This window comes from Alternaria rosae, assembly GCF_020736505.1.
Source record: "Alternaria rosae strain MPI-PUGE-AT-0040 chromosome Unknown BKA58scaffold_3, whole genome shotgun sequence".
Lineage (NCBI taxonomy): Eukaryota > Fungi > Ascomycota > Dothideomycetes > Pleosporales > Pleosporaceae > Alternaria > Alternaria rosae.
Window position 1 is genome coordinate 1481864 of NW_025763572.1, and position 24168 is coordinate 1506031.

At 54.1% G+C, this 24168-nt stretch overlaps 9 protein-coding genes across 9 annotated transcripts; 3 read left to right on the forward strand and 6 right to left on the reverse strand.

Moving 5' to 3' along the window:
- Positions 1 to 836: 836 nt before the first annotated feature.
- On the reverse strand, positions 837 to 3017 carry BKA58DRAFT_311542 (WD40-repeat-containing domain protein; the record flags this gene model as incomplete). Its single annotated transcript, XM_046167338.1, has 2 exons — positions 837 to 2164; positions 2213 to 3017. 2 exons carry the CDS (start codon positions 3015 to 3017, stop codon positions 837 to 839), a joined length of 2133 nt encoding a protein of 710 aa, XP_046027573.1.
- A 354-nt stretch (positions 3018 to 3371) lies between these two features.
- BKA58DRAFT_380116 (uncharacterized protein) lies at positions 3372 to 4191 on the forward strand. Its single transcript, XM_046169874.1, has one exon. It carries the CDS (start codon positions 3663 to 3665, stop codon positions 4137 to 4139), a length of 477 nt encoding a protein of 158 aa, XP_046027574.1. The 5' UTR covers positions 3372 to 3662; the 3' UTR covers positions 4140 to 4191.
- Positions 4192 to 5921: 1730 nt separating this feature from the next.
- On the reverse strand, positions 5922 to 10853 carry BKA58DRAFT_124927 (uncharacterized protein). The gene is made up of 2 exons (XM_046164251.1): positions 7343 to 10853; positions 5922 to 7291 (listed from the first exon to the last, which is right to left on the reverse strand). The coding sequence occupies exons 1-2, from the start codon at positions 10623 to 10625 to the stop codon at positions 6027 to 6029; spliced, it is 4548 nt and encodes a 1515-aa protein (XP_046027575.1). The 5' UTR covers positions 10626 to 10853; the 3' UTR covers positions 5922 to 6026.
- A 2905-nt stretch (positions 10854 to 13758) lies between these two features.
- Positions 13759 to 14191, reverse strand: BKA58DRAFT_437572 (cytochrome c oxidase family protein-like protein; the record flags this gene model as incomplete). Its single annotated transcript, XM_046173501.1, has 4 exons — positions 13759 to 13844; positions 13925 to 13960; positions 14063 to 14105; positions 14168 to 14191. 4 exons carry the CDS (start codon positions 14189 to 14191, stop codon positions 13759 to 13761), a joined length of 189 nt encoding a protein of 62 aa, XP_046027576.1.
- Positions 14192 to 14594: 403 nt separating this feature from the next.
- BKA58DRAFT_310356 (transcription factor TFIID complex subunit 8 C-term-domain-containing protein) lies at positions 14595 to 15703 on the forward strand (the record flags this gene model as incomplete). The annotated part of the gene is made up of 2 exons (XM_046167288.1): positions 14595 to 14913; positions 14985 to 15703. The coding sequence occupies 2 exons, from the start codon at positions 14595 to 14597 to the stop codon at positions 15701 to 15703; spliced, it is 1038 nt and encodes a 345-aa protein (XP_046027577.1).
- A 777-nt stretch (positions 15704 to 16480) lies between these two features.
- BKA58DRAFT_125009 (uncharacterized protein) lies at positions 16481 to 17889 on the forward strand. Its single transcript, XM_046164253.1, has 3 exons — positions 16481 to 16645; positions 16704 to 16747; positions 16832 to 17889. The coding sequence occupies exons 1-3, from the start codon at positions 16568 to 16570 to the stop codon at positions 17757 to 17759; spliced, it is 1050 nt and encodes a 349-aa protein (XP_046027578.1). The 5' UTR covers positions 16481 to 16567; the 3' UTR covers positions 17760 to 17889.
- BKA58DRAFT_380127 (mitochondrial ribosomal protein subunit L20-domain-containing protein) lies at positions 17848 to 18735 on the reverse strand. The gene has a single exon (XM_046169875.1). It carries the CDS (start codon positions 18679 to 18681, stop codon positions 18019 to 18021), a length of 663 nt encoding a protein of 220 aa, XP_046027579.1. The 5' UTR covers positions 18682 to 18735; the 3' UTR covers positions 17848 to 18018.
- A 157-nt stretch (positions 18736 to 18892) lies between these two features.
- BKA58DRAFT_334876 (beta-Ala-His dipeptidase) lies at positions 18893 to 20832 on the reverse strand. Its single transcript, XM_046168230.1, has 2 exons — positions 20469 to 20832; positions 18893 to 20371 (listed from the first exon to the last, which is right to left on the reverse strand). Exons 1-2 carry the CDS (start codon positions 20595 to 20597, stop codon positions 19070 to 19072), a joined length of 1431 nt encoding a protein of 476 aa, XP_046027580.1. The 5' UTR covers positions 20598 to 20832; the 3' UTR covers positions 18893 to 19069.
- Positions 20833 to 21404: 572 nt separating this feature from the next.
- BKA58DRAFT_357034 (nucleotide-diphospho-sugar transferase) lies at positions 21405 to 24113 on the reverse strand (the record flags this gene model as incomplete). Its single annotated transcript, XM_046168674.1, has 6 exons — positions 23737 to 24113; positions 22746 to 23686; positions 22372 to 22696; positions 21994 to 22317; positions 21702 to 21935; positions 21405 to 21470 (listed from the first exon to the last, which is right to left on the reverse strand). Exons 1-6 carry the CDS (start codon positions 23767 to 23769, stop codon positions 21405 to 21407), a joined length of 1923 nt encoding a protein of 640 aa, XP_046027581.1. The 5' UTR covers positions 23770 to 24113.
- Between the last annotated feature and the right edge of the window lie 55 nt (positions 24114 to 24168).

Consider the following 24168-nt stretch of genomic DNA (forward strand, 5'->3'; position numbering starts at 1 on the left):
GGAGATCTTTGTGATGTTTTTGTGACCGAGGAGAAGAGGTTTGTAGAGTGATGCTTCTTACGTTCGTCTGCTGAAGAGGACTAGTGTTGGAAATACATCGAGATGTGGACATAGTAAAGGATGAGAATTACCGAAAAGAAGCACAGGTCTACCATGGTCCTTTACCAAACACATCACATTGTGTTGTGCATAATTCGCAAAGTCAACAGTGGATCATGTGTCTGACCACTGCAACCAAAACGCACATGCATAAGACACGGTCAACACAGGAGAACAAAGCGTGAAGTATATAATCTTGATATTAAAGAGCGTCTTTAGTTGCTTTCACTCACTCATCTCCATCCCAACATCCATACACAACAACACCTATAACTACGCCCAGAAACACACAACCAACAAAGGAGAGATCTAATAGCCGAAGTACAGCAAAGGGAAACGTGGGTAAGTGACCACATCCCGCAAAATATATGCTAGTAATGCAGTCTAACACGAAGCAGACGGAGAAGCAACAGAAGATAGAGAAGGATGGGAATAACTCAGAGGCTACGCATGAAGAGATAACGAGAACGCCTGCCCGATGAATGCTATGCTTGACTTGGAAAAAATTATCACACCTTCTTCTACAACAAAACTTTTGACCGGCTTGGTTGTATGCTCATGTCTGCATCCATTCCTTGTCCCGATCTCTTCGCGGAGGGGGTATATATGCCACTTTATTTGACAATGGCGGGGCGCGGGAAGGGCCGGCTGCGAGGGTACTGCAGCAAGGTCGATGAAGACCAAAGGATTAAGACACTGTCTGGACCGTGTGTTGGCGATCCAGCTACCATGTTCGATTACTTCGATCCAGCGAGCAATTCAGATCCCGGTACATTGTGGCCGAAATCTAAGATCAAAGTCCTACCATCCTGGCTTGTAGCAACGACGCGTCTGTAGTCACTCTTGGCTGAGAGGATCCAGCTCGTCGTCCAGTTCTTGTAAACAGCATATGTTTGCCCAGTCTCGTAGTCCGACACTTGTATACTCTGGTCGTACGAGCCAGACACGATGCGACCATTGAAAGCGTCGAGGAACAGGGATCGTACGAGACCGTCGTGCTTAACTCTGCTGTGAACCAGCTCGCCGGTCGAAGCATCAAACTTGTACACGACGTGGTCATTACCACCGGCGAGAACGTACTTTGCATCGTCGGAAAATTCGACAGCGGCGAGACCACGGTCTTCGGACGGGAAGTCTTTGATTGAAACACCAGTCTCAAGGTTCCAGAGCTTAGCTACACCGTCACCACTAGCGGAAACAAGGAAGTTGCCGCGTAGCTGGACTGCGTTGACGGGGCCTCTGTGACCCTTGAGTGTGCGGACGCAGTTGCCGGTCTTACGGTCCCAGACCTTAATCATGGCGTCCTTGGAGCAAGAGATGATGTACTTGTCGTCGAGGCAGACGTCTAAGACACCAGCCTCATGGCCGCGGAGTCGGTACATGGGAACGTACTCATCGCCAGTAATATCCCAAACGATGCAGGTGTAGTCCGAGGATCCTGTCACCATGATCTCGCTATCGTACTGTAGGCAGAGAATGGAAGCGTCGTGGTAGTCGGCGGGGACGGTGTATATCTCGTTGCCAACCTTGGTGCCGTTGAGCGAAGCATGGCTGATGACTCGTTCCGGTCGCTCCTCCATGGGCGGGGGAGTGTTGGCCGTTGGTCGGTGGTTAGGTCCGCCGTAGACCCTGATGCACTTGTATGTTTTCAAGTCCCACACGCGGATTGTCCTATCTCGGGAGCCGGTTATGGCTTTGTTCTCGTCAAATTGGCAGCAGTAGACGCTATCTGTGTGACCATTGAGGTAAATGGCAGCGGGTGTACCAGTCTTCCATCGCCCGTCGATTGTGCTTCGCGCCCTGAACATCTGCTTCCAGTCTTGAGCAGGCGCTGGGTTGCCGCCTGCCATCTTGCCAGTACCCAGGCCGCCCATTTGGATAGGCGCAGGTGAGACGTGTACTTCGGGTTCGTGTTTGCGAAGGAAGACATTTCGCCAGACGTGCGGTGACGACGCGTGTTCGTTCCAGCTGCGCGAGACGCGCTCGGCCCGAACGAGAGAAGCGGCATCGAGGTTTGACAGAACGGTGGTGGCGAGCTCAGCAGGAAGGCGCTGGAAGGGATCGACTGTGACACGGTTAGCGTGACCCCAATGACAGATGTTTGCCAACTCACTCATCTTCTTCTCCGTAACACTGTCGGCGCGGACAATGGGAGAAGCACATGTCATGTCCACACCGCTCTCGTTGTCCTTGATGTCGTCATCACGCATAGAGGTGGTAATGAGGCCATTGAGAAAGCGGTGGGTGTGTTCCTGCTCGCGTCGTAGCTGGTTCTGGCGATCCTGGTTTGCTGCGGCTGCTGCTTGTCGGGCGGCGGCGCCTGGTACGGACTGGCTGGGGTAGGAGACGGGGGGCGTGAAAAGCGCTTTGGTGATGTCTGTCGATGGCCCCGGAGCTGTGGGGCGGCGTCGCATGCTACTCAGTCGCTTGAAGGGAGCAAAAGCCTTTGAGCTTGTGCTTTGTGGTTGCAGTTGAAAAGTGGGAATGCCAGAGTCTTGGTGTTGCAGGGGCATTCGTTGTTGATCCATGGTAGACTTCTGGCTAGCGCTCGAAGAGGGCAAAGACTCGAATAAGGAATGAATGGACCCGCGGCGACGCTGTGCAGGTGTAGCGGACGACACGGAGGACATGCGCCGGCGCGTCTTTTGGCGGGTGAAACTACCAGCGACTGCACCAAACGCGCGAGAGAAGGAGCTGGCCTGTGAATGCTGCGACAGGCCGTCGGCGTGCATGGTGGCTTCGTTGACGGCGTCCAACATGTTGGTGTCCTTGACGTCGTGTTGGTAATGGGTAGGGAATGTCTGCGAGATGGTTCGCTTCATCGTGTGCGGCGGCGGTGCGGCAGAGGTGTAGGTGTCGTCGTCCACGTCGGAAGAGGTCTTCGGTCGGTGCGACAGGATGGACTGCCTGCGATGCATGCTCCCAGGGATGCTGACTACCAAGCCCTACGAGTTGCGGTGAAGGGCAAAACCGAAACAGAAAGCGAATCGTAACGTCGCAGGATAACAAGACGCGGTACAGGGCGAGTCGGTGGCTAAGAGAGCGTGCACAGCAAAGCGGGCTGCGAGGAGTAGGGAGGGTGAAGGGTGGACGGCGGAAAGCAAGGATACGCAAAAGTGTCGGACACGAGGTTTATAGCATGAGTAGCAGCAGGAGAGGGAAAACAGAGCTTGTTAACAACGCCAGACGACGTGCCACACACTAGGCCAGGAGACTCAGCCGATCTCAAGCCGGTTCGAGTGCCTCCCGAACGTGGTCTGTTCACCAAAGCAACTCCAGACCCACCCCTGCAAATTACCACTTATCTTATCATGCCAGCACTACCCACACCGTCCCTCTGCTGCTGCTGCTGCTGCTGCTCGTCGTCGTAAAGAGTACCGTTCGACCGCTTGCTGCAGCATCCGGCTTCTCCGATCCACTGTCACCACGGCCTCCTGCATCTGCTTATGCTACACCGCTCCGACGGTACGCCATCCAAGTCGCTTCACGGTACACCATCTTGAGTCGCGTTGAGTCCACAACCTAGATCACGCGAAACCGGGCCAAACCATCGCTCAAACATCATGGCATCAACCGCTCCACCCGCCCCCATACCCACCGTCTACCGCTTCGTCTTCTGCTGGCTGGAGCCCGCTTCCATCCTTCTAGGTGCCATCTACGCCTTTTTCTTCCAATCCACCTACCTGGACTTGACCCATGCAGCCAGCTCACCGGGCCTCCCGGTCCCAATCTCAACATCCATAGTCATGTCACAGTTAGCGAATTTGTACCTTGGACTTGCTTTTTTGGAAGCCTCGATCCTGCGCGCCACAGCGGACGTAAAAGTCTGGAAGACCTTCATAGTCGGTTTGCTTCTCGCCGACCTAGGCCATTTATTCTCTGTGTTGCCGGTCGGAAGCGAGATCTACTGGGCCTTTTGGCGATGGAACGCCATCGATCTGGGGAACGTCCCGTTTGTTTACTTCTTAGCGGTGACGCGCATTTGCATGCTTCTTGGCGTCGGCTTCCAGAAGGAAGGTGTGAGATCGAAGATGACATGAATGTGCACTGGCAACAGAATGCAAAAAAGACAACCCCCATGTATACATTTGTAGTCGTGTCAATAAAATGTCATGCATTGTAGCGAGTCCGCCAGCCGTCACCATGACCATCGCAATCTCTCATTTCCACATGTGTGCCCGTCACAAACGACCCAATTCCTGCCCAACACGCTTCTCGAGCATGGCTCGCCTATTCACGATTCATCCCTAGCTAGGCAGCCCAACCGAGCAAATCGCATACCTCGTTACCCCAGACCCACAGTACAAGACCCTGTACATCATCTTGTGCATACCCTTTCACCCGTCATCTCACCGATGGGCCCTCACCGCCCCCCAAATCTCTTCACCAAAACCTTCACCACTCGGAATCATTCCGAGCCTAACAATCACCAAACCCGCAAACAGCAGCTTACCCGCAGCACCACAGTAAAACGCCATTACACCTGAAGTGCGCCCTCTCTTGCCGCCGCGATGAATCCCAAGTTCTGCCTTGGGTCCTTTGTCCAACTGCGCACCCAGGCAATCCAACAAACACGCTGACACGTCTCCATGCTTCTCGACAAAAAATCATCGCGTGGCATCCCCGGTACCATCCACATGCAGCATGCCGAGAATAGCAACATTCTCGCCTTCGCCACGCCTGCTCAGCCTCTTGCCCTGCATACCCGCCAGTCATCAGCATCCCCAAGGCAGGGCAAGGGAAGCGGGTATTCCGGAGGCGAGACGCAAACGTCATCACTACCACGTCAATTTTTTCTTTCCCTACCATTCTTTTTTCTTCCTTCGCAACTTTCGCATCATACTCGGGCTTGGTACGGTATAGAATTGCAGATCTTGATGTTGGGAGAGGCAAATGAAGGAACACGTCGTTGAGAATTCCCTTTGTTTCGCCGAAACACTAATTCTTGTCACTACCATGGATACGGGCTGCAGCTGCACACAATTGTTAAGGTCTGTCCTGCCCATGACACGCGCCTTGCATCATGTCATGTCGAACCAAACGTTATCTTTACATGCGTACCATGGTTTGCGCGGCACAAAGGGGTCTTCGCCGACCTTTCCATCGTGCCCTCGTTCCTCGTAGCCAGATAGCTACGTGAGTATGATGGTCTGGCCGTCATGTGAGCCAGCGAATGCTTGGCAGAGTCGTGTATCGAACTCGCGCGGAGAAGACTGTGATTGACCCCGCACCCACGATATTCAGCTTTTTGCTATACCGTGGTACACATGCTTCCAGACGGGCCTTGGACAACGCAACGTGCTTCAGAACAGTCGTGGGATTGTGGGTATTCATAGCGTATGTGACATTGCGCTACGTCACAGATTTCGCTCTACTGTACCCGCAGCCTGAGGTTGTTGCGAGGTAATCAAAATGTCATTGAAGATGGCACGATGGTGAAGTAACCTTGGTGTCGTTTCACACGACTTTAATTTGCGATCATATCGTCTCACTGCAAAACATCAATGCACAATAATCTTTACGACAACAAACAATGATAGAGATTGAAGACACTGCTTCCCTTGCACCGCAGATGCTGGAAGCGACAGGAAGATACGGGGTATAATATCCACACCAGAAAACAGTAAGCCAAACACAAGACCAAGTTACAAAATTCACCCCAATGCTGTACAGAGTCCCACTTTTCCCATTGCAACATGAATAGCACCGTGAGCCCATACCAATCCATAAGCTTTACTCATACATGTAGATTAGGCCGTAATCAACCCGAACACCGTGCAAACTGACGCAGTACAACAGAAAGCGAGAGAAATCATGGTACATGGCATGTACATAACAGCGCCCGAAGGCAAAAGATAAAAAAAAAAAGGACGCAGGTATGTGCGTCAGGAAAGAACAAGATTCCCAAAAGGATGTAAGAATGAGGTTCAGAGCATGGATGGATCAAGTGTTCCACCCATGCTGTCCATGGTCTTCTCGAGCATGTCGAGATCCATCATAGTCCCTGGACCATAGTCGGGGAATAACATCATGTCTTCGCTGTCCATGGGAGGCAGAATAACGCCGAGATTCTGCAGGTCTTCAGAGAGTTGCAGATCCATTGGCAGGACATCGCCAGACATGTTGATGGCCCATGCATCAGGCATGTCGGCATCCTTGAGATCGATGTTGATGACGAGGTTGTCGTTCTCGGAAATGTCAGACTGCCGCGTGGAAGGCGTGTCTTTGTTAGATGACTCAGGTGTGGCGGATGGTGAGGCAGGTCGGGAGCGGAGTGCCCACGTGTTGTCTTCGTCCTTGAGATCAAAGACGGTGAAAGGCCCGTTCGCATCGAGGGCGGCAAAGGTGTCTTCATAGGAGTAGTCAAGAAGAGACATGGGCAGCATTGGCTGCTGCGGCTTGTGCTCTTCTTGTTGAACCACGGGCCCTGGAGCTGTTGCTTGTTGCTCCTTTGGTGCCGATTTAGGAATGCTGGCTGGTGTGGGTTTGCCGCGGGCACCCGAGCCAGGCGTGGCCACCTTGGTCATCGCCTGGGGTGTTTTGAGCAGATTCGACGACGGTGAGTCCTTGACGCCTGTTTGTGTTGGCACCCGCGCCATCGCCGTAGTTGTCGGCTGTTGTCCAACCGGAGTGGCAGCATTGTTCGAAGCGCCAGGGGTCTGCTCCGATTTGACAGCCTGTTGAGTTGCTCGTGGGGCAGCTGGCGCAGGCTTCGAGGCGCGTTTGGCAGCGTTTTGGTCGACCTTCGCTTCGCCAGTCTTCTGGTCAATATCCAGGTAATCGGCCATGGAGTCGAGGGCAAACTGCATCGGATTCTCGACCTTTGCATGTATCTGACTGTGTGCCTCTAGTTCACCTTGAGTTTCAAATCCCCTTACAGAGTATTCACAACTCGCATCGTTGCATCGGAACGTCGGTCGTTGTGGTATTTGCTTCTCAGGAGGTGGTTGTCTTCTCAGCTCAGGCGAGTTACCTGTACCTGAACCGATTCGAGGAGACGCTCTAGCACCGGGAGTAGATGATTGACTACCTTCAAGCTTTGCGCGCTTCTTCTCAGGCAACACAAGGTTCGTGACTGGTCTTGCTCCCTCAAAGTAGTGTGCTGCTCCGTGGCCTGAGTCAGCTCCGATGGCGAACGGTGGTCGGTCGGTGGTAGGGGCAGAAGGCGGCTTCTGGCTGCGGTTTTGTTGTTCTACGATTTTCAGATTTGCGGCATTAAGTTGAGCGGGCGGGGCATTCGAACCACCCTGGAGCTGCGGCTGCTGGCCAGCTGTTTGCTGCTTGACCTTTTCCATAATCTTGCTAACGAACTTGAGTGTTGCGCCCATATGGTTCTTGAACTCTTCAATAGTAAGAGTAACTTGAGGGCGAAGCGTGCCATCAGCCAGGTCAAACTGCTGGTATAACAGCACACGAGATGTCATGATCTGGCGGAGAACTTGCTCAGGCTCAGAGGAATCGTACGAGGCGTGGAAAATGCGTAGAGCCTGATCCACCTGCTTTAGTCGGTGGAGTTGTTCTTTAAGCGATCGCTGTAGAGGTATACGCATCTGCTGCGGCAGCTGTACCGGCGGTCTGGCGGGAATGGTCTTTTCTACTTCGTCCATCAGCTGCTTGAATTGCCGGGTTCTCGCCGGGTCCGCCATTCTTTGTCGGAGTTCTTCGTGGTTGACTACCCCACCCCGTTGTTGCTGCATCTTGTTGTTGGAGGCATCCTGGGCCTTCAATAATTGAGCCTTGTACTGAGCGTGCTGGGCTGGGGTAAGTTTCGACATTTGCTCGTGGGTAAGATTGAGCCCGGGTTGAGACTTTGTCGAAGCCATGGCGGTGGCCTGTGGCGCGGCATCTGCACCTGACTCGGCAGTGTCCTCGTTGGGTCGCTTTGTGCCCTTGTTCACATTGTTGTTATTATTATTGTTGTTGTTGGATAGTTGTGGTTGCATGGGCTGCGATTGTGCTTGAGGAGGTCTGGCTGCTGGTTTAGGCTGAGGGGTTGCTTGTGCTGGAGGTTGCACAATCGGTGGACGGTTGTTTTGCTGCTGCTGAACTGGGATGTTCGCAGGCGGTTGCGCCTGACTACGTTGGGCTTGTTGATGTGAAATTGCTGCCTGCGCCTGTTGCTGCCGCTGGTGCTGCAGATTCTTCATCTTCATGGACATCATCAGACCTCGTAGTTGCTCGTCTGGTAGGTTGGCTTGTGGCTGGCCTGCCATTCTTGCCCGGAATTGTGCCAATTCTTGAGGGGTGACCTGGAGCATATTCTGCATGTTTTGCATGTTCGGTTGCTGTTGAGGATTCCTCAGAAGACCTTGGTTAGGATTTACTTGCGGCGGTGGGCCAAGGCCATTGCCAGGCTGTGGTGTGCCATTGGGACCCGGTACATTGTTAGAGTTCCGTACCATATCTTGGAAGTGAAGAACCTGTAGCATAAGCAGCTTCTGGCTATCGACACCAGGAACGAGAGCGGGGTTTTGACTAGCCCACAGCTTCAGTTGCTGCCATGTCCTGACATCCTGCGGAAGACTGTTCCGGATTGAGTTGTTCAAAACGTTCGGAGGGAATGGTTTGGGGTCGGTGGCATGTATGATACCAGGATTGGCTCGTAGCAAGTTGGAGGCCGCCTGTAAGCGTTGCTGCTGAGACTGAATTGGCGCACGCTGTGCTCCCATAGGAGGCTGTGGCCCAGCCCCAGGTTGTGGCTGCGTAAGGTTCAAGCCACGATTTATGCCTTGCTGCATATTGGGGTTCATCATAGGACCGCCCATATTGGGCGGCAGCTGCTGTTGCTGTTGTTGATTGAAAGGCAAGTTTTGCTGCCCAGCATTGGGTTGACCTGGGGGGAAGGCCCCATTTTGAATTCCGCCATTGCGACGAAGATTCATCATATAGCTCTGTAGTATTACACGGAATTGAGGCTCCGGCACCTTGAGCAGTTGTTGCTTAACGTTGGGGTCTAGGTCGGCCGGCATCATGTTCATGCGAACCTGATCTGTCAGCGGTTGCTGGTTGGCCTGCTGGACGGCGGCAGCTCTTTGTTGCGCTTGGCGCATAAGCTCGGACAGATTGGGGTCAGTCTGGCCGGGTTGAGGCGTCATGATGGGAACGTGAGCTTGAGGAGGCCGTTGCTGTTGCGGCGTACCAGGAGGTCCTGCCTGTCCCGGTGGAGCCATCGGTCGGTTGAGCATAGGCATGGCAGGGCTGGCCTGAGAACCCTGGGGTAGGTTCAGGCCGCCAATTTGACCTTGGAGCATCTGGTTCTGCTGATTGCGTGCTTGCGCCGCCTGTTGCTGCCGTTGTTGCTCCAACCGCGCCTGAGCCTGAACTTGAGCCTGGGCCTGAGCTTGTGCTTGTGCTTGTGCTTGTTGCGCTTGCTGCGCCTGCTGTTGGCGGTGAAATGCCTCAGCAGCCTGGCGCTGTGCCATGACATTTTGGGGTTGATTTTGTTGTGCGTTCTGGCCCTGGAAACCACCCATCTGACCGCCGTTATTTTGGTTATTGCTTGCAGGCACCACTGTATTGCCCTGATCCTGACTGCGCATAGCTTCCATCTGCCGGTTTGCTATCTCAGTGAAGTCAAACTCTTGATTTGGCTGACGTGGATTCATGCCCATCTGCTGGGCCTGCATCCGGTTCGGCTGGGCAGCTCCCTGCATGGCGCCGGCATTTTGGGCAGCTCCCTGCTGGTTGAGAGCACCTCTTCTGTAGAGCATGTCGGCGTGTTGTCGGAAGCGGAGGAAGAGAGGGTTAATACCCTGAGCGAGCAGCTGCTGTTTCTTATCCTCAGGCCATGCTCGAATATCGGCCTCGAACTTGAGCCTAACCTCCTCTTTACAAGTATCCATGAGTTTTTTGGCGAACTGGTTGATGATCATTTGGTCCTGACGATTCTGTGTGTTCTGGTTGGGCTGCATGTTTGGTTGCTGGTTATTTTGACCCTGTTGGGGCATGTTGGCGGGGTTAGCCCCATTAACACCCATAGAAGACTGCCCTTGTGACATGGGCACAGGAGAAACCTGCATGGGCCGCTGGAGGTGGGCATTCGGAAAGGCCGGGTTGAACTGGGGGCCTCCGGGCCTGGCGCCTTGCTGACCCATCTGGTTCATCATGTTCATCTGGTTCATCTGGGCAGCATTCATGCCGTTCATCGGGTTGTTCATGTTGTTGGGAACGCCGCCTTGCATGCGTTGTTGTAATTGTTGCTGCCGCGCAGTTGTCATGACGATGAGTTTTTGCTTGATGTTGGAGACGTATTGGTCCTTTGTCGAAGAAGACATGAAGGTCTGCGTCTCGAACTGGAGGGCGGCGCGCATAGACTCGACCTCGGCGATTTCGGGCTTGAGCAGGCGGTACTGGGTGAAGAACTGGAGGGCCAGCTGACCGCGCTCTTCCGGCTGCGTACCCTGCTGCCAGCCATTTGGGATCTTGCCTTGTTGCTGCTGCACGCGATAGTGCTGAATAAAGTGGTGGAGTCCCGCGGTGGCTCGGTTCTGTTGCATGCCGTTCTGTTGCATGTTGGGGTTGTTCATGGTGGTGGAGCGCGAACGGTCACGGGCGCGCTATGTCGCAGGCTGGCGGAGATGCGAAAGATACGGGCAGCGGTGCAGTGCCGCGGATGTGCAGTGAACAGCAGCACTCATGCAGGCCGAGGGTTTCAGGTGCGCGGCGGGCGGTGGGACGACTCCGGCGTCGAGGCGTCGTGTTTGGTGCCGAGTAGACGACCTGGTGCGACCTGGGATGGGGGCGGTGACGGCAACGGCGAGGATACAGGTGACGTGGGAGAGGATGGAAGCGGCCAGAGAGGGAGACGTGTCGAGTGTCGTGGAAGAGAGCTGGGCCTGCGGCTCTGTAGGCAGGACGCGAGAAAAGGCAGGGCCACAGCTGCTCACCTGGAGTGAGGCTTAGGTGAGTGAAAGGCGGAGGCTCGAGAGGACGACGCCAGCTGCGGCTCGAGACTGATCGACACTTGCGGACAGGGCGCAAGGTTAGCGCAGCACCCGTGGACCCAAACGACGGCGCCTAAATGATGCAGCTGCAGGGCTCAGGACGACGTGTCCATAGGAACAGGATACAGCTATCGCAGTGAAGATGTCGTCGCAACAGGAAATACTAAGATGCAAAGGCCGACGTGTTTGGGAGGGTGGGTGAGTGAGGAAGATTGCGAAAGGCGACAGCAGAGGGCGTGCGTCGTGCGTCGCAGCCCAGGTGCAGCAATCGCGCCCGTCGCACCTACCTCTGCAGGGATCTGTCCGCTAGCCTCCAACTGGTAGGCCCTCTAACGCTCCGCCGGTGGTCATGCCCCCAGTGGAAAGGAACAGCTGTCGAGGCATGCGCACGGCGACTTGCTACGCTGACGACTTGCTGCATGTCTGATTCATGTCGATTCAGCTTGCTGCCATGGCCAGCGCTGGATCAAGCGGGTGCCTGTTGCGCCCCCCAATCTCTCGACTAGGTCTCACAGGTTCGTCGAATGAACGGCACTAGCGCTTGGCTGGGACCCGCCAAATCTTCCGCACTTCTGGTGGCAGGACGAACCATGTGCTCTGCTCGTCTTCCCTCCTCCCCGCTCGGCCGGTCTAAGCGTTGCTCTCATCTTGCAGTCTTTCATCGTCTTGCTCTGTCTTGTGTTTGAGCACTGTGGCAGCTCTACTATGCAGCGCTTGGTGTGCATATCCACGACTGTTCGGTTTCATCCCAAACATCAGGAAGCCCTGTGGCTTGGATGGCGCCATGCCATCTGCGCGATGTGCGAGGGTACGGCTGCTTTTTCCACTACCATCGCTCGCTAGCCGCTTTAGCTGTCATCTGCGCCAGGTGGTGATCAGGGCAATAACGCCTTCGATTCCAATCATCTCGTCCGTTTTCCCTATCCAAGGACACATGGCAGCCCCGTACATGGAAGACGGCAATTGCACAACTCCTCATTCGCCATGTAGATGAATATCAGGATGAGTATAGAATCGTCCATGTACCATTGCCACGGAAGCTATGGAATTCGACGCCCTCGTACTCATCCTCCGCTTCAAGCCAGGTCGCTGGTGATCGGCCACCCGTTGCCCTAAAAGATTGGTGAGGGACTAGTCATCCACATCTCGCACTAAAGCGCCGGACGCTATGGCACAGGACTATGGGCCTCCACCCCGTTCCGAACCAACAACGCCGCTGTCAAAGCAGTCACCTTGCCCTCCTCCATACGCCCTCCATCCCTGACGCTGCTTTTTCCTCGACGTCTCCGCATCTAGAGCTGCCTGTCCATCACCTCCCCATTCAAGAGGCCACCTACTCCCTTACAAGTCTCGCTTGCTCCGCCACTGCCCCTTCCGTCTCTGGTTCGCGTCGATCCTTGGCAGAAAGCCCCCCTGCAGTCCCATGTCAGTCCCATGGATTGGGCATGATCGCCAGGGAACAATGAAGCCGGAAGCCAGCCAATAGCATCCAGCGTTTGCCACGTTTCTGCTCCCCCCACCGCTGCTTTGTCTTGCAGTTGAACTTCGGCCTTTCTTGCGTTCGTGATGAAGAAACAATCTAGCATACAACGTGTCGCGTCGCGCCTCGTGATCCACAGCGTTCCGTCATTGGCCTGATACGTCACAACAACCTATCAACAGTTTCGCGCAAGCTTAGTGAGACGACTTGTAACCACCATCATCGATGCATCGGAAATGCCTTGAACTTAAACGCGGCTAGATTCTATCATTTACTGCTTCGGAACATTCTATACAGTATTTGTGACTGTCCCAATTAGGTTAAGGAAATGAACAAGGTGGTATGTTCGGGCTATAGTATGCTGGCCACCACACTCCAAGATAGGAGCAACTCTCACGATGAGTCTGTGCACCAACCCTCAGCTCACGTCCATCGATCGTGAGCACCCGTCTATGTTTATTTTTTGCTACCGCCCCTGCGCAACCGTTGCTATGAGAACAAAGCGCACCCAGTTCGATATCGGGAGGATGTCCATCGTCACCCACTCCCTCTAACATCAATAGCCCGATCATCACTCTGTGCGTCTCATCCAGGCCCCAGAAGTACATGAGAACGTTCGATGGCCCCTTTCCCCTATAGCCCCGAGAGAATGTGAGTTTACTCAAGATGATTCTTGAAGACCGCCTCACCTTCCACGATGTAAAAGCTTCACGTGGAATGAGCGAAATGATGCCGCCGCGGATCCGATGAACAAAGCCTTCGATGGGTTGTAAACCTTAGCCATATGACGAAGCTCAGGCTCGCCCGATGACCTTCTGCAAGTTTATCAGACTCGTGTTGAGGCATGGGTAAATGCGGATCACATCGCATTCTGGAAAAGCCCAAACTTTACGGCCATTTTCTGACGTGCAGAACGTCCAAATCTTAGATAACGGCATGCGTGAGAATCACATGTTGAAGGACCCATGTCGACAAATGTGAGCGCGTGAAGCCATGATTTCACAAATGAGTGGCACTGTTTGAATGCAACGACACTGGGTAATGTATGGGTCGCCCTAGTCACAAAGCAAATCGCACGTGAAGACGCATACGTGGGGTCGTTTGACGGGGTCTGATTTGGCTTGCTGTCGAGAGATCCCCCCACCTATGATACATTCTGATCCCCAGCTAATGCTCGTTCTATGCTTTCGTGACCTGTCGATACAAAGGATATGTCGATTCGCGAAGGGCAGTCGCTTATTTCTGACCGAGAGATGATGCGCGCTCGTCTTCGAGCTTCTGGTAGAAGGCGTCACGGTGACGGACGGCGGGGACGTGGTAGCCTTGGATAGTAAGTACGGGCGTAAGAAGGATTTCCGAGGATAAGAAGCGCAGTCGCATCCTCTGTGACTGATTCACGTACCGTACCACCAGCCATAGCCGGCAGTGAGGCCAAGACCTGTGACTGCTGTTAGCTAAGCTCCAAAGCTGACGCGCGCATTGCTACAGAGCTCTTTGAGCCCCCAAAATAGCAAACATGCACTGCTCGATTTCTACGCACCCATAGCGACAGAGAGGTCGAGCACGACCTGTCGTCGGAGCATCTGCAGTCCAGTCATTAGCGTCGAGCGCACTACGGCCCAAGGCACTCAATGGCAGCACCTACGCCGGTAATCGGTTTGACGGCCATTGCGAAGTTGGTTTCAGGAGAGCGGAGAGTTTTGGGGCGCGGGTGCGGTTTGCGGGAGCTGGTGGATGTCGTCTGTGGCTCTCTGAACGTGTGGTGGTTCGACGGGAGAACGCAGTGCTGCTGACGTAAGGCAGGCGTCCTAGCGTCCTGCGCCTTGGAAGCTCCCGACCCAACTGAAGAACAACGGCAGCAGTCAGGTGAAAGGAACAATACCATCGAATAAGAAACAATACGCGCCTGCACGTCCGCTCCCATCGCGAGGGCACCCTTTCGCAACCGATGCGCCCTCTCACTCCTGTCTGCGCCCTTACCCACCGATAAAGACATCCCCGGAACCACCATCGCGTGCGCAACCTCCTCCCACGGCGTACCCTCCCACCGGATCCGCGACAACGAGCAGCATATGCCAGGCATCATATTATCCCCCAGCGCCAGCAGCGAGGGCGCAATCGCAGGCATGAAGAGGGCACATGATGCGGAACATGCGCCGACGTACGGAGAGCCGCACCCCAAGAAGCGACAAGTCGTACGGGCGCTGCACCACACGCAGCCGATCCAGTACATTGCCGACCCCATCAGCGCCGAGCACGATGTCTTTGGCGAGAGCAAAGACTTTTTCGACCAGCAGCTGCGGCGCGCAATAGCCATACAATGCAAAGGCATCGGCTTCGAGAGCGCGCGTCCGGACGCGTTGGAGGAGTTCCGGGCGCTGGTTGATTCCTGTATGGCTTCACCTTGCGACAGAGACTGGCCGCGAGTGCCCACTGCAGTTTTCCAGACTGACCCGTCACAGACATGACCAACTTTCTAACACAAGTACGCACGTCTATGATCAGCTCGCGACGCACCGAAACGGTCGCACACGACTGGATCTACGCCCTCACATCCGCCGGCCTACGCGGCTCTGGGCCCCTCGAACAACATTTCGACACAGGCGAGATCCCGCCGTCTATCTTGCAGCCCTACTTTGCACCCCCCGCGCCTCCAGAAGCTCCGCCGCCCGACACCGAGTCGTTACTAGGCCCCGGACTCTCTGGCAAGGCGGACAAAGAAACGCGTCCATATATACCAAAACACTTCCCTGGATTCCCGTCAAAACACACATACACAGCGACGCCCGTCTTCACAAAACGCGAAAATGACCCGCGCAAGATCAGGGAGAAGGCGACAGAGGAGGGTATCCTTGCCGAGCAAAGTCTGCGGAAACTCATGGCGGCGCAAAAGGCAGGCGTGCAGAAGCAGAATGTTGGCAAGCGGAAGCGCAGTAGGCGCATGAAAGAGAGCGACCAATTGTGGCAAGCCGCCATGACAGACCTGCTAGCCGAAGAGAATCAACGAGAGAAGGAGGAAGAGCGGCGGCAAGCTCAAATGGACGAAGACGACGATGACTACATGCATCAAGACGCTCCAACACGGCAGCCCACCGCCGATCGTAACGTGAACCTGGAAGAAGGCGTACATGTCAACTACGACCAGAAGTACTGGAGGAAGTCCGCGACGGGCGTCTCATAGTTCGTCACAGCCGGTCAATGGCGGCGACACCTTCAGAAAAGTCGTTTTACTAGCATTTTGATAGCGAGGCGTTTGGGTATCTGCATTTCGGCCACGGGGCTTTGAGACACGTTTCAGGCATTTAGGCGGCGTTGATTGTCTATCTTTTTCGTTGCAAGTTGTACTATAGTCTACTCGCTCTCCTACACCAGCGCAGCTGCCGGTTGCACAAAGTCTGGTCAATGCGAACTCACTATTCATCCCATCGATTTCATATCTAGATTGGATTTATTTCTGGAATCCTTAGCAAGATCTCATAGTTGAAAAAAAATGTATATCAATCATCTCTCCTGTGTAAACACCCACCTTACGTGTGATGTTGTGTAGGGCTGTGGGTGGTGACTTGATCTCATCGCTCCACAATCGCACCTTCCTGCTTCGCCTTCCACTCCTCCCACGCCGTAGTCCCCACAGTCAACCCTCCTGAGCACCTATGATCTCGTCAGTCATGTGTTGAACCTGATGACACCAACTCCCGGTTCCTGGTTATAATGCCAAGACCTCATGCCTTCCACCTCACTCCACCAACACTCACTTTCTTAACAAATGAACCAGCGGTTCACATATTATCTGCGGCACATCACCTTTCTTCCGCGGTGCCTCTACATTGCATTTATACTGCACGAGTTCCTTTAGCGCACAGTCGCTGAGATTGACTGGTGGATTCCGTCGTTTGCCGGACGGCAAAGTGTTGATCGAAGCTTCCAAGTCGGTGACGGAGATTGTGGAGATTGGTGGCGCCATTGCGCGAAGGAAGAGATATCAAAAGAGTAGGGTCGTGTTTAAAAGGATTGGAAAAGATCAAGGGGTGATCTGAATGGGGAAATGGAAATGAATGGTGATGGGGCGAAAAGGTTGGGGGAGAAGTTGTTGATGGAAGTTGAGGTGGAGGATCTGAGCTCGGTATGTCATATCGACACCCGCTCGATGCGCGAAGTGGGAAATACTAACGTGGACGCAGCTGTTCAAGTCTCTGCGCGAGTATAAGTTGCAGGAAGACGGAATGTACGTTAATTCCTTACAACTAATACAATCTTCCCTCTTTATTCTTCCTCTCGCGACTCAAAAACTAAAACAGATTCCAACCAGAACCAACAGCACAAACACTCCCCAACCCTCTTGTTTCAACATACCAGAGATCGACCGCCTCATTCTAAACTCAAGCTCACCAATCCTCGAAATCATCTCTCCACCGCCAACCCATCATGCCTCAGGAGCGGGCAAAACCTCACTCATCTACCTCATCATCGCCCACGCTATTCTCCCTCCTAGCTTCTCCTCCACTTCTCTAGGCGGGCAAGAAGCAGCCGTCATTCTCTTCGATCCGCTGCACCATTTCAGCATCCCTCGGCTAGTAGAAGTCATGCTCACCCTTCTCAAAACCAGCCTTGTCACCGTGGAGAAGGAACTCGACGACACCATCAAGGCCGACATGAAACCGGTGATCAGAACCGCACTAACACACCTCCACATCTTCCGCACTCAGTCCTGGTCCTCTTTCCTAGCAACCCTCAACTCACTACCGGATTACCTCCTTAACGAAAATCCTCAACACAAGAGTATGCACCGTCGTGTCCACTCCGTTATTCTCGAAGACATCGACGCATTTTCCTGGTCGATACGGAATACCGGTGCTGCCGTACCTAGCTCGTCAAATACCCTTGCCACAGCATCCACACAGCTTACCACCAGCCTTGCAAAGCTGAGCAAGCTACTCTCCTGTGCCACAATATTGACATCACAATCTACCACGCTGTCATCGTACCGGCCGGCGTTGCCTACGTCGTGGCCTCAGGGTACGCCAGTTACGCGTTTGGCAGTCCGCCGAGTGGATGTACTCAAGTTTGCTCCGGGGATTAGTGTGGAAGATGCTGAGAAGGAGAGAGTGCAGCGGTGGGAGGTGGTTAGCCGGGGAAGGTTTGAGTGCTGGAGGGTGGGTATAGGCGTGAGGGACAGCGAAGGATTTGTTTTCAGGGTAGGGAATGGAATTGAGATGGAAAGGGAAGGTGCAAGGTGATGCATGGTGTCTTATGAAGGAGTTTGGCGTTTGCAACGGCTTGGGATGATACCCATTGGAATACGGTTTAAAGACGAATCTGATCAGTATGTGTTTCCAAATCGGTAGTATGATATAACAGACTACAAACATTCCTTTGCTCTTTACACATATCGTATACCATATCCACATTGTTTCCGTATCCCAATAACCCAGGCTCCAATCCATCTAAGCCGAGATCATACAAGAGCCACCCAAATAGCCCCAGAAACAACTCCATCTAAGCGTCCCTCCCCCAAAGCACCTTCCTCCTCCCCCGATCTTCTCTAGCCTCTCGTCTCCTTGTGCCCCACTTCCTCCTCGCAGCCTCATGTTCCTTCTCCACCCTCTCCGCCTTCGCCTCGTTCTTAGCCACCATGCCCACAAAGAACTGACTACAGCCAAACTTCTCCGCCAGCTTGACTCTAGTCCACGTATCCGGATCCGCGCTCCTCAGTCTCCTAATTTCGGCAATATCCGCCTCGGTGAGATGATACGTCTTCTCGTACGGCTTCCGGAGCGGCGCAGGCAGGGATGTAGAAGGGCGCGGAGGAAGGAATCCTTCTGCGCTGAGCGGTGTGCCTGGTGCGGCAATGGGTGAGGATTGCCGCGTGTGCGCTAGTTTGGTTGCGTATTGTTGGGCGGCAGCGTATAACTGTCTCCTCTTATCTTCCTTGGGCAGGAACTTGAGCGGGGTGTGGTAGACGTTTGGCGCCGAGGAAGGGGGATTGAAGACCAGTGTGGGCGCTGCGCGGTCGGGTGTGTAGGATGGGGCTTCGGGGAGTGCGAGCAGTTTTCTGTGTCGCCGGGTTGTGGATTCGAAGCGGCATTGCGTGAGGGGGAGGAGCGACGGCGTGGTCCGTTGCGAGGGACAGGCTCGGAGGAGGGATTTACATGTTGACATTGTGGAATTGGGTGTGTGGGTTGGCGTGCCTGCTGTGATGCACGCGTTGGCACGGTGCTGGCCGTTCCTGGTGGAGCGATGCCGAACTTTTTTAGTTGTTCCGCGCCGGGGGTGGTCAAAGCTGGGCGGGATCCCATCTTCCAACCCCAAACTACCGCCAGCATATCATCAGGGTACAGTACTCATAGCAATGTTTCAAGGTTCTGAGGCCTGTGGTCTGCGATAATCATGAGTTTTTTTTTATAGTTGAAAACATGAGCATGTCATCTCGTTGAACCGGCGTCATCTGAGAAGCATGCTGCTGAATGGGTATTTATTTCTTGTAGGTAGCAAACCATCTAATTATCTACGAGAACCAGACCGATGATATTCCTCATAGCGCGGAACTCTACTCGCGCTTCATCTCTCCTGCAACGTAGTGCAAGTAGGCTCCTAGCAGCTTGGTGCCCTCGATGTAGTTCCTCTTGTCCAGCTTCTCGTTGATCGAGTGAGCAGCGTCAGTTGAGCTGCCCATTGGCAGCAACAGGACGTTCTTGCCAAGCTCTTCCTGGAAGGTCAATGTAACAGGAATGCTACCACCCTCCCGGGTCATGTCTGGCTTCACACCAAAGACACGCTCGACAGCCTTGGCAGCAGCCGTGTAGTTGGGGTGGTTGGGGTCCTCTACCCACCACTTTCCGCAGTGTACCACGCTGAACTTCATCGTGTTCTTCGACTTCAGCTTAGCGAACTCATCGTTGACGTGCTTCTCAACTAGCTTGGTGACTGGGTCGATCTCCATGTTGGGTACTGTGCGGATGGAGAACTTTCCAATAACCTTCGCTGGGATAACGGTCTTTGCTCCCTCGGAGTAGAAAGCACCCTCAATACCGTGGAGCGATAACGAGGGGTATCGCATCTTGTGCTTCAGCGCTTCCTCCTTGCTGTCGTGAATCGTTACTGCACCACCTAGTGACTCCCTTAGACCATCCATGGTGAAGGCGATGGGTGGGTAAAGTGCGGCTTCCTCGTCAGTAAGGGGAGCGACGAGATCGTCAACGCCCTTGATGAGAATCTTGCCGTCGGGGTCGACGAATGAGTTCATGATGCGAACCAAGTCGGTCATGGGCTCGTGTGTCATTCCACCGTAGACACCGGAGTGCAGATCTTGACCAGGGCCAGAAACCTCGACTTGGTAGTAGTTGCATCCACGAACACCGTATGTCAAGCATGGCTTCTCGGTTCCTAACCAGTAGTTGTCCGAGATACAGACAACGTCGACATCCTTGAAGAACTTCTTGGCCTCGGCGCGGATGGTGTCGTCCAGACCTTCTGATCCATTCTCTTCCATGCCCTCGAAGCACATGACCAGGTTCACTGGTAGCTCTACGCCTGCCTTCTGGTGGGCCTCGATGGCGTTCAACCAGCCAAGAACCGGGCCCTTGTCATCTGTGCTACCGCGTCCGTACATGCGGTCCTTGTCATCGATGCTTAGGGTGAAGGGGTCGGTTGCCCAGCCGTCAGATTTGTTCGCGGGCTGCACGTCGTAGTGACCGTAAACGAGGACGTTGAGCTTCTTCGGGTCGCTTCCATAGCGTCCGAGAAGGCACGGTGGGAGGTCAAGGTGCTCGCGACCAGGCTGCTTTCCGAGCTCACGGAGCTCAACAGTACCACCGAGTGCCTTGATCTGGTCGGCCAACCAGTGGCCCATCTGCATTTTGAGTCAATCAGACATTCAAACATACATGTATAATCTTGACCCAAAACACAGACACGACTGCATGCTTCTTTAGGATTGTCTGTCATACCTTGACTACATCAGGTCTCCTCTGGTCCTCGGAGCTGATACTGGGAATAGCGACCGCCTCCCTCAGCCTCTCAATAAAGTTTCCCTGCAAGGCATCTACCTGCTTGAAGTACGGGTCGAGGTGTGCCATCTTGTTGAATGGGTGGTACAGATATGGCCAGGCGGCGTTGGGTATTCTTTCGGGCGTGTATTGGTCGCGGCGGATAGGCGTAGCGACGAGTCTCAGTGAGGGCGAGAAGTGGAAGCTTCGTGGATGACAGAAGAGGCTTCTATGAGTGGCTGTGGCGCTTATTCGCGGTCTACAGGCTGAGATGAATCGGGCAGGTGCTCGTTGCTCAAGGGCAAATTGGGTGGGGAGGGGCAAGCGGGGCATGATTGAGAGGGCACAGGGCAAACGCGCGAACGCCAACCACACCGTCGGTCAAGTCAAGCCTGTCAAGCTTCCGACGAGTGGATCAGTGGGCCCGAGCTTGCCTAGGGAAGCATGCACGAAATATTCCCTGCATATTCTGGCGCATGTCTCGGTCTTCAGTCATCGTTGGCATTCCATTCCACACAAGGAAGAATCTGAACAGGCCTGCAGCCTACATGAGGATAAAAATAAGCAAACTAGAAGACCTAGCGTCAATGTAGGCTCCAAGGTGTTCAAATTTCCCTTGAGAGAAGCGATTCCATCACCTTGTACATCTTACAATTTGAGGCCAATCCAGCAAACAAGAATAGATCATGAGCTACAACAGATCGCTATGCAGTGACGATGCAAATGCTAGAAGACTCGCAACGAAAGACACGAAACGTACAGGTATCTAGACGAAAGGGTAAAACTGAGATCGCAACATGTATCCTCCATCATTAGCAGCAAGAGATCGTCCATGGTCAATAACCGACAAATTGGTACCGCAAACATTGATAGCCATCATTCGTTCAACATCTTGTTCTAAGTCCTGCTCTGTGTCGGACTGAGATCATCCCCGGCGGGTTGGGCGTCAGCCGAGGTACCGTCCTCGAAGACGGGGACAGTGAAAGTCATGCCTCCAGACTGAACTTGTTGGCTAGAAGACTGCGAAGATTGACTGGTAGTCTGTTCCGTGGATGTTACCTGCGATGTGGAGCTTGAGAAGTTCTGCCCGAAGGTGCTGGAAGATCCAGAGGAAAAGTCCTGCTGAGAGTAGTGCTGGGGCACAGAGCTCCCTTCTTCATGTGCAAAAGAACGGTCGCTCGAACTCGGTCGCACGTCCGGTGCAGGGTCGCTGCTAGCAAAGTCTTTCTCGGCAACGGCGGGGAAAGATCCGGGAACGCCCTGATCACTCGATCCGTCAAGTCCAAATGAGCTGCCTGTCTTCTCCTCCCCGGCAATTGAATGCTCGGGAAGTGCACGCATCGGTGGGTTTGGGTGCTCGTCTTTCTTCAAGTGCTCAAACTCGATCAGGGATGACCGCCGTAGCTGGTCAAGTTTCTCCTCAGGATTCTTAAACGTTCAAAGTCAGCTCAGAATTGAAAGAGGAAAAGGTGCATCGCAAACATACCCATTCGGTCTGATCCGGCACTCCTGTGGCAGAAGGTAGCTCGCCTGCCTGGTTCCTCTCTTCGCCCCAGAACATTGGACGACGAACCGGCGCAGGTGTTACAGGGAGACTCGGTCGCTCCACTGCGGAGGGGAAGTCGGTGAGGACTAAGCTCTCACGGCGTTGCCGGCGATCCAATAAAGGCGAGCTAATATCGTCCGTGCCTGTAGTCTGTTGTAGCGACTGGCTCTTACCCCGTATTCCACTCAGATCCGATATGGCACGAACGTAGCTGTCGATACCCGGAACATTATCCCAGGCGTTGCCGCTATTGTTCTGGTAAGACTGCCAACCTTGGTCAGTAGAACTCGAGACAAGATCGTTACCGAGATTCCTAACCTTTTCCGCTGCGACTGGAGCTACTTTGTCGCTCTCGTCGTAGTGTGTGGTTGAGAAAGCATGTGTCGGCGACATTACCGGAGGGGTCGGCACTGGTGACAAGTCCTCAGAAAACACACGCGTCGGCTTGGGTCTATCCGCCTCTTGCTCCCATGGGAAGATGGGCTTTGGTGTTTCCCTAGTCTCTGGAACCTGGTACCACATGTCCCGCGGCGCCTCGGGATAGGCTCGTGGTGCCTTGAAGAGCGATCGGCTGTCACTGAAGGTATACGTTTGCGTAGGGAAGTTGGCAGCTTCGGGTCTCGATTGCGCTGGTGGCTCAAACCTGGACTTGTTAGCCATTACCCAGGGATATCGAGGTGAAAAGAGCGTACTTGGTGGCGTCCCACTGCATCTCGGGCGCAGAGAACTTGCGTTGTTCGACCGTGGGGGTTGGTTCTATCACGCCTTGGTCAATATTCTGAATCTCATCTTCAAATTCGGTCATGGGAGGCTCGGTCGTAACGGCGGAGGCTTCGATAGGGGCAGGAGTAGAGGAGGAAGAAAGCATGGAGTCACCAAGAGTGCTCTTTGCCTCACCAGCTCGTTGGCCCGCCTTTGCCTTGTGCAGATGCCTTTGATGCACCGCCCACCATCGCGCTAACAGTTCTCCGTAGACGCCATTTCCATTCGCATGCTGGGCTGACCAGGGCTTATTCTTGCCGATAAAGTGGACAGCGGCGATGTCGCGCTTGTAGTAGCGGTATGCGGGCTCCCATTGGTACTCGGCGTTTGGCGTACAGTTGTAGGTAAACTTCAATCGCTGCCACGGACGCTGTTCGAAGTACTGGTTCAGTAAGCCTTGGTCTGCGCCATCGAAGCTGTCGCCAGTCGCTGCCATGGTCTGCAGTGCCCAGTACTCGCCCATGTCTGGCTTGATGACCATGACACCGCTGTTGAAAGCATCTGGCCAGCCAATATCTGGAGCGGCAGCAAACGACGCCTCGATGTCGAACAGCTCGTCCAACGCCCTCAGAGCTACCACGTCTGCGTCGAGATACACGAGCTTGCGGAACTGAGTCTGTCTCCACAGAGCAATCTTTGTGAACGCAAAGGCCAAATCGGGTCGCCCCATGACGTAGAGGTTCGCAGGATTGGCGTTCCGTATGCGCTCAACGGGAATCAGGTAGTCGTAGAGTGCCTTGAGCTCTGAAATGGTATCAGCTGAAAGCGTCTCCATCGTGACGAGCACGGCAAGCTTCTTGGTGGTCCCAGCATCGCGCAGAGAGTTTGCAAGAACGACTGCGCCCGGCAAGTAGGAATCGCTCATAAGAAGCTACATGATTGATTAGCTCGCGTGCGTTGTACCACTTGCATGTAGCTCACCGTGATGTACGCATCTTCCAGTGGTTGTGCCATCTTGGTAGACGGTGAAGAATAGAGAAAGGTGGAGGGCAAGTGGGCGGCGGGTGACGCCTGGGGCGTTGGGTCTAGAGTAGAGAAGAGCGCGGAGCTTCGATACGGGTTGTGGTAGTTTCCCCGCAGCCAGCGAATGTATCGAGGGAGGCGCTGATCTGCAGTGCAAGTGGTACCGACGCGAACAGCGGTAAATTGCAGCACGGCAATTCTAAGTACTTCACACAGGGACAGCAAGCCCGCGGTTTCACGCCAACTTGACCCTCTGCGCTGTCAGACTCCCTTCTTCACTTATTCGGGCAAGGCGCCTGCAATATCTGTTGAGAGATTGTTTGCACACAACAAACCATGGGTCCACGAGCTTAAGGGAGCTTGGGCCAAACCTCGAAGCTCCCGAGTGCC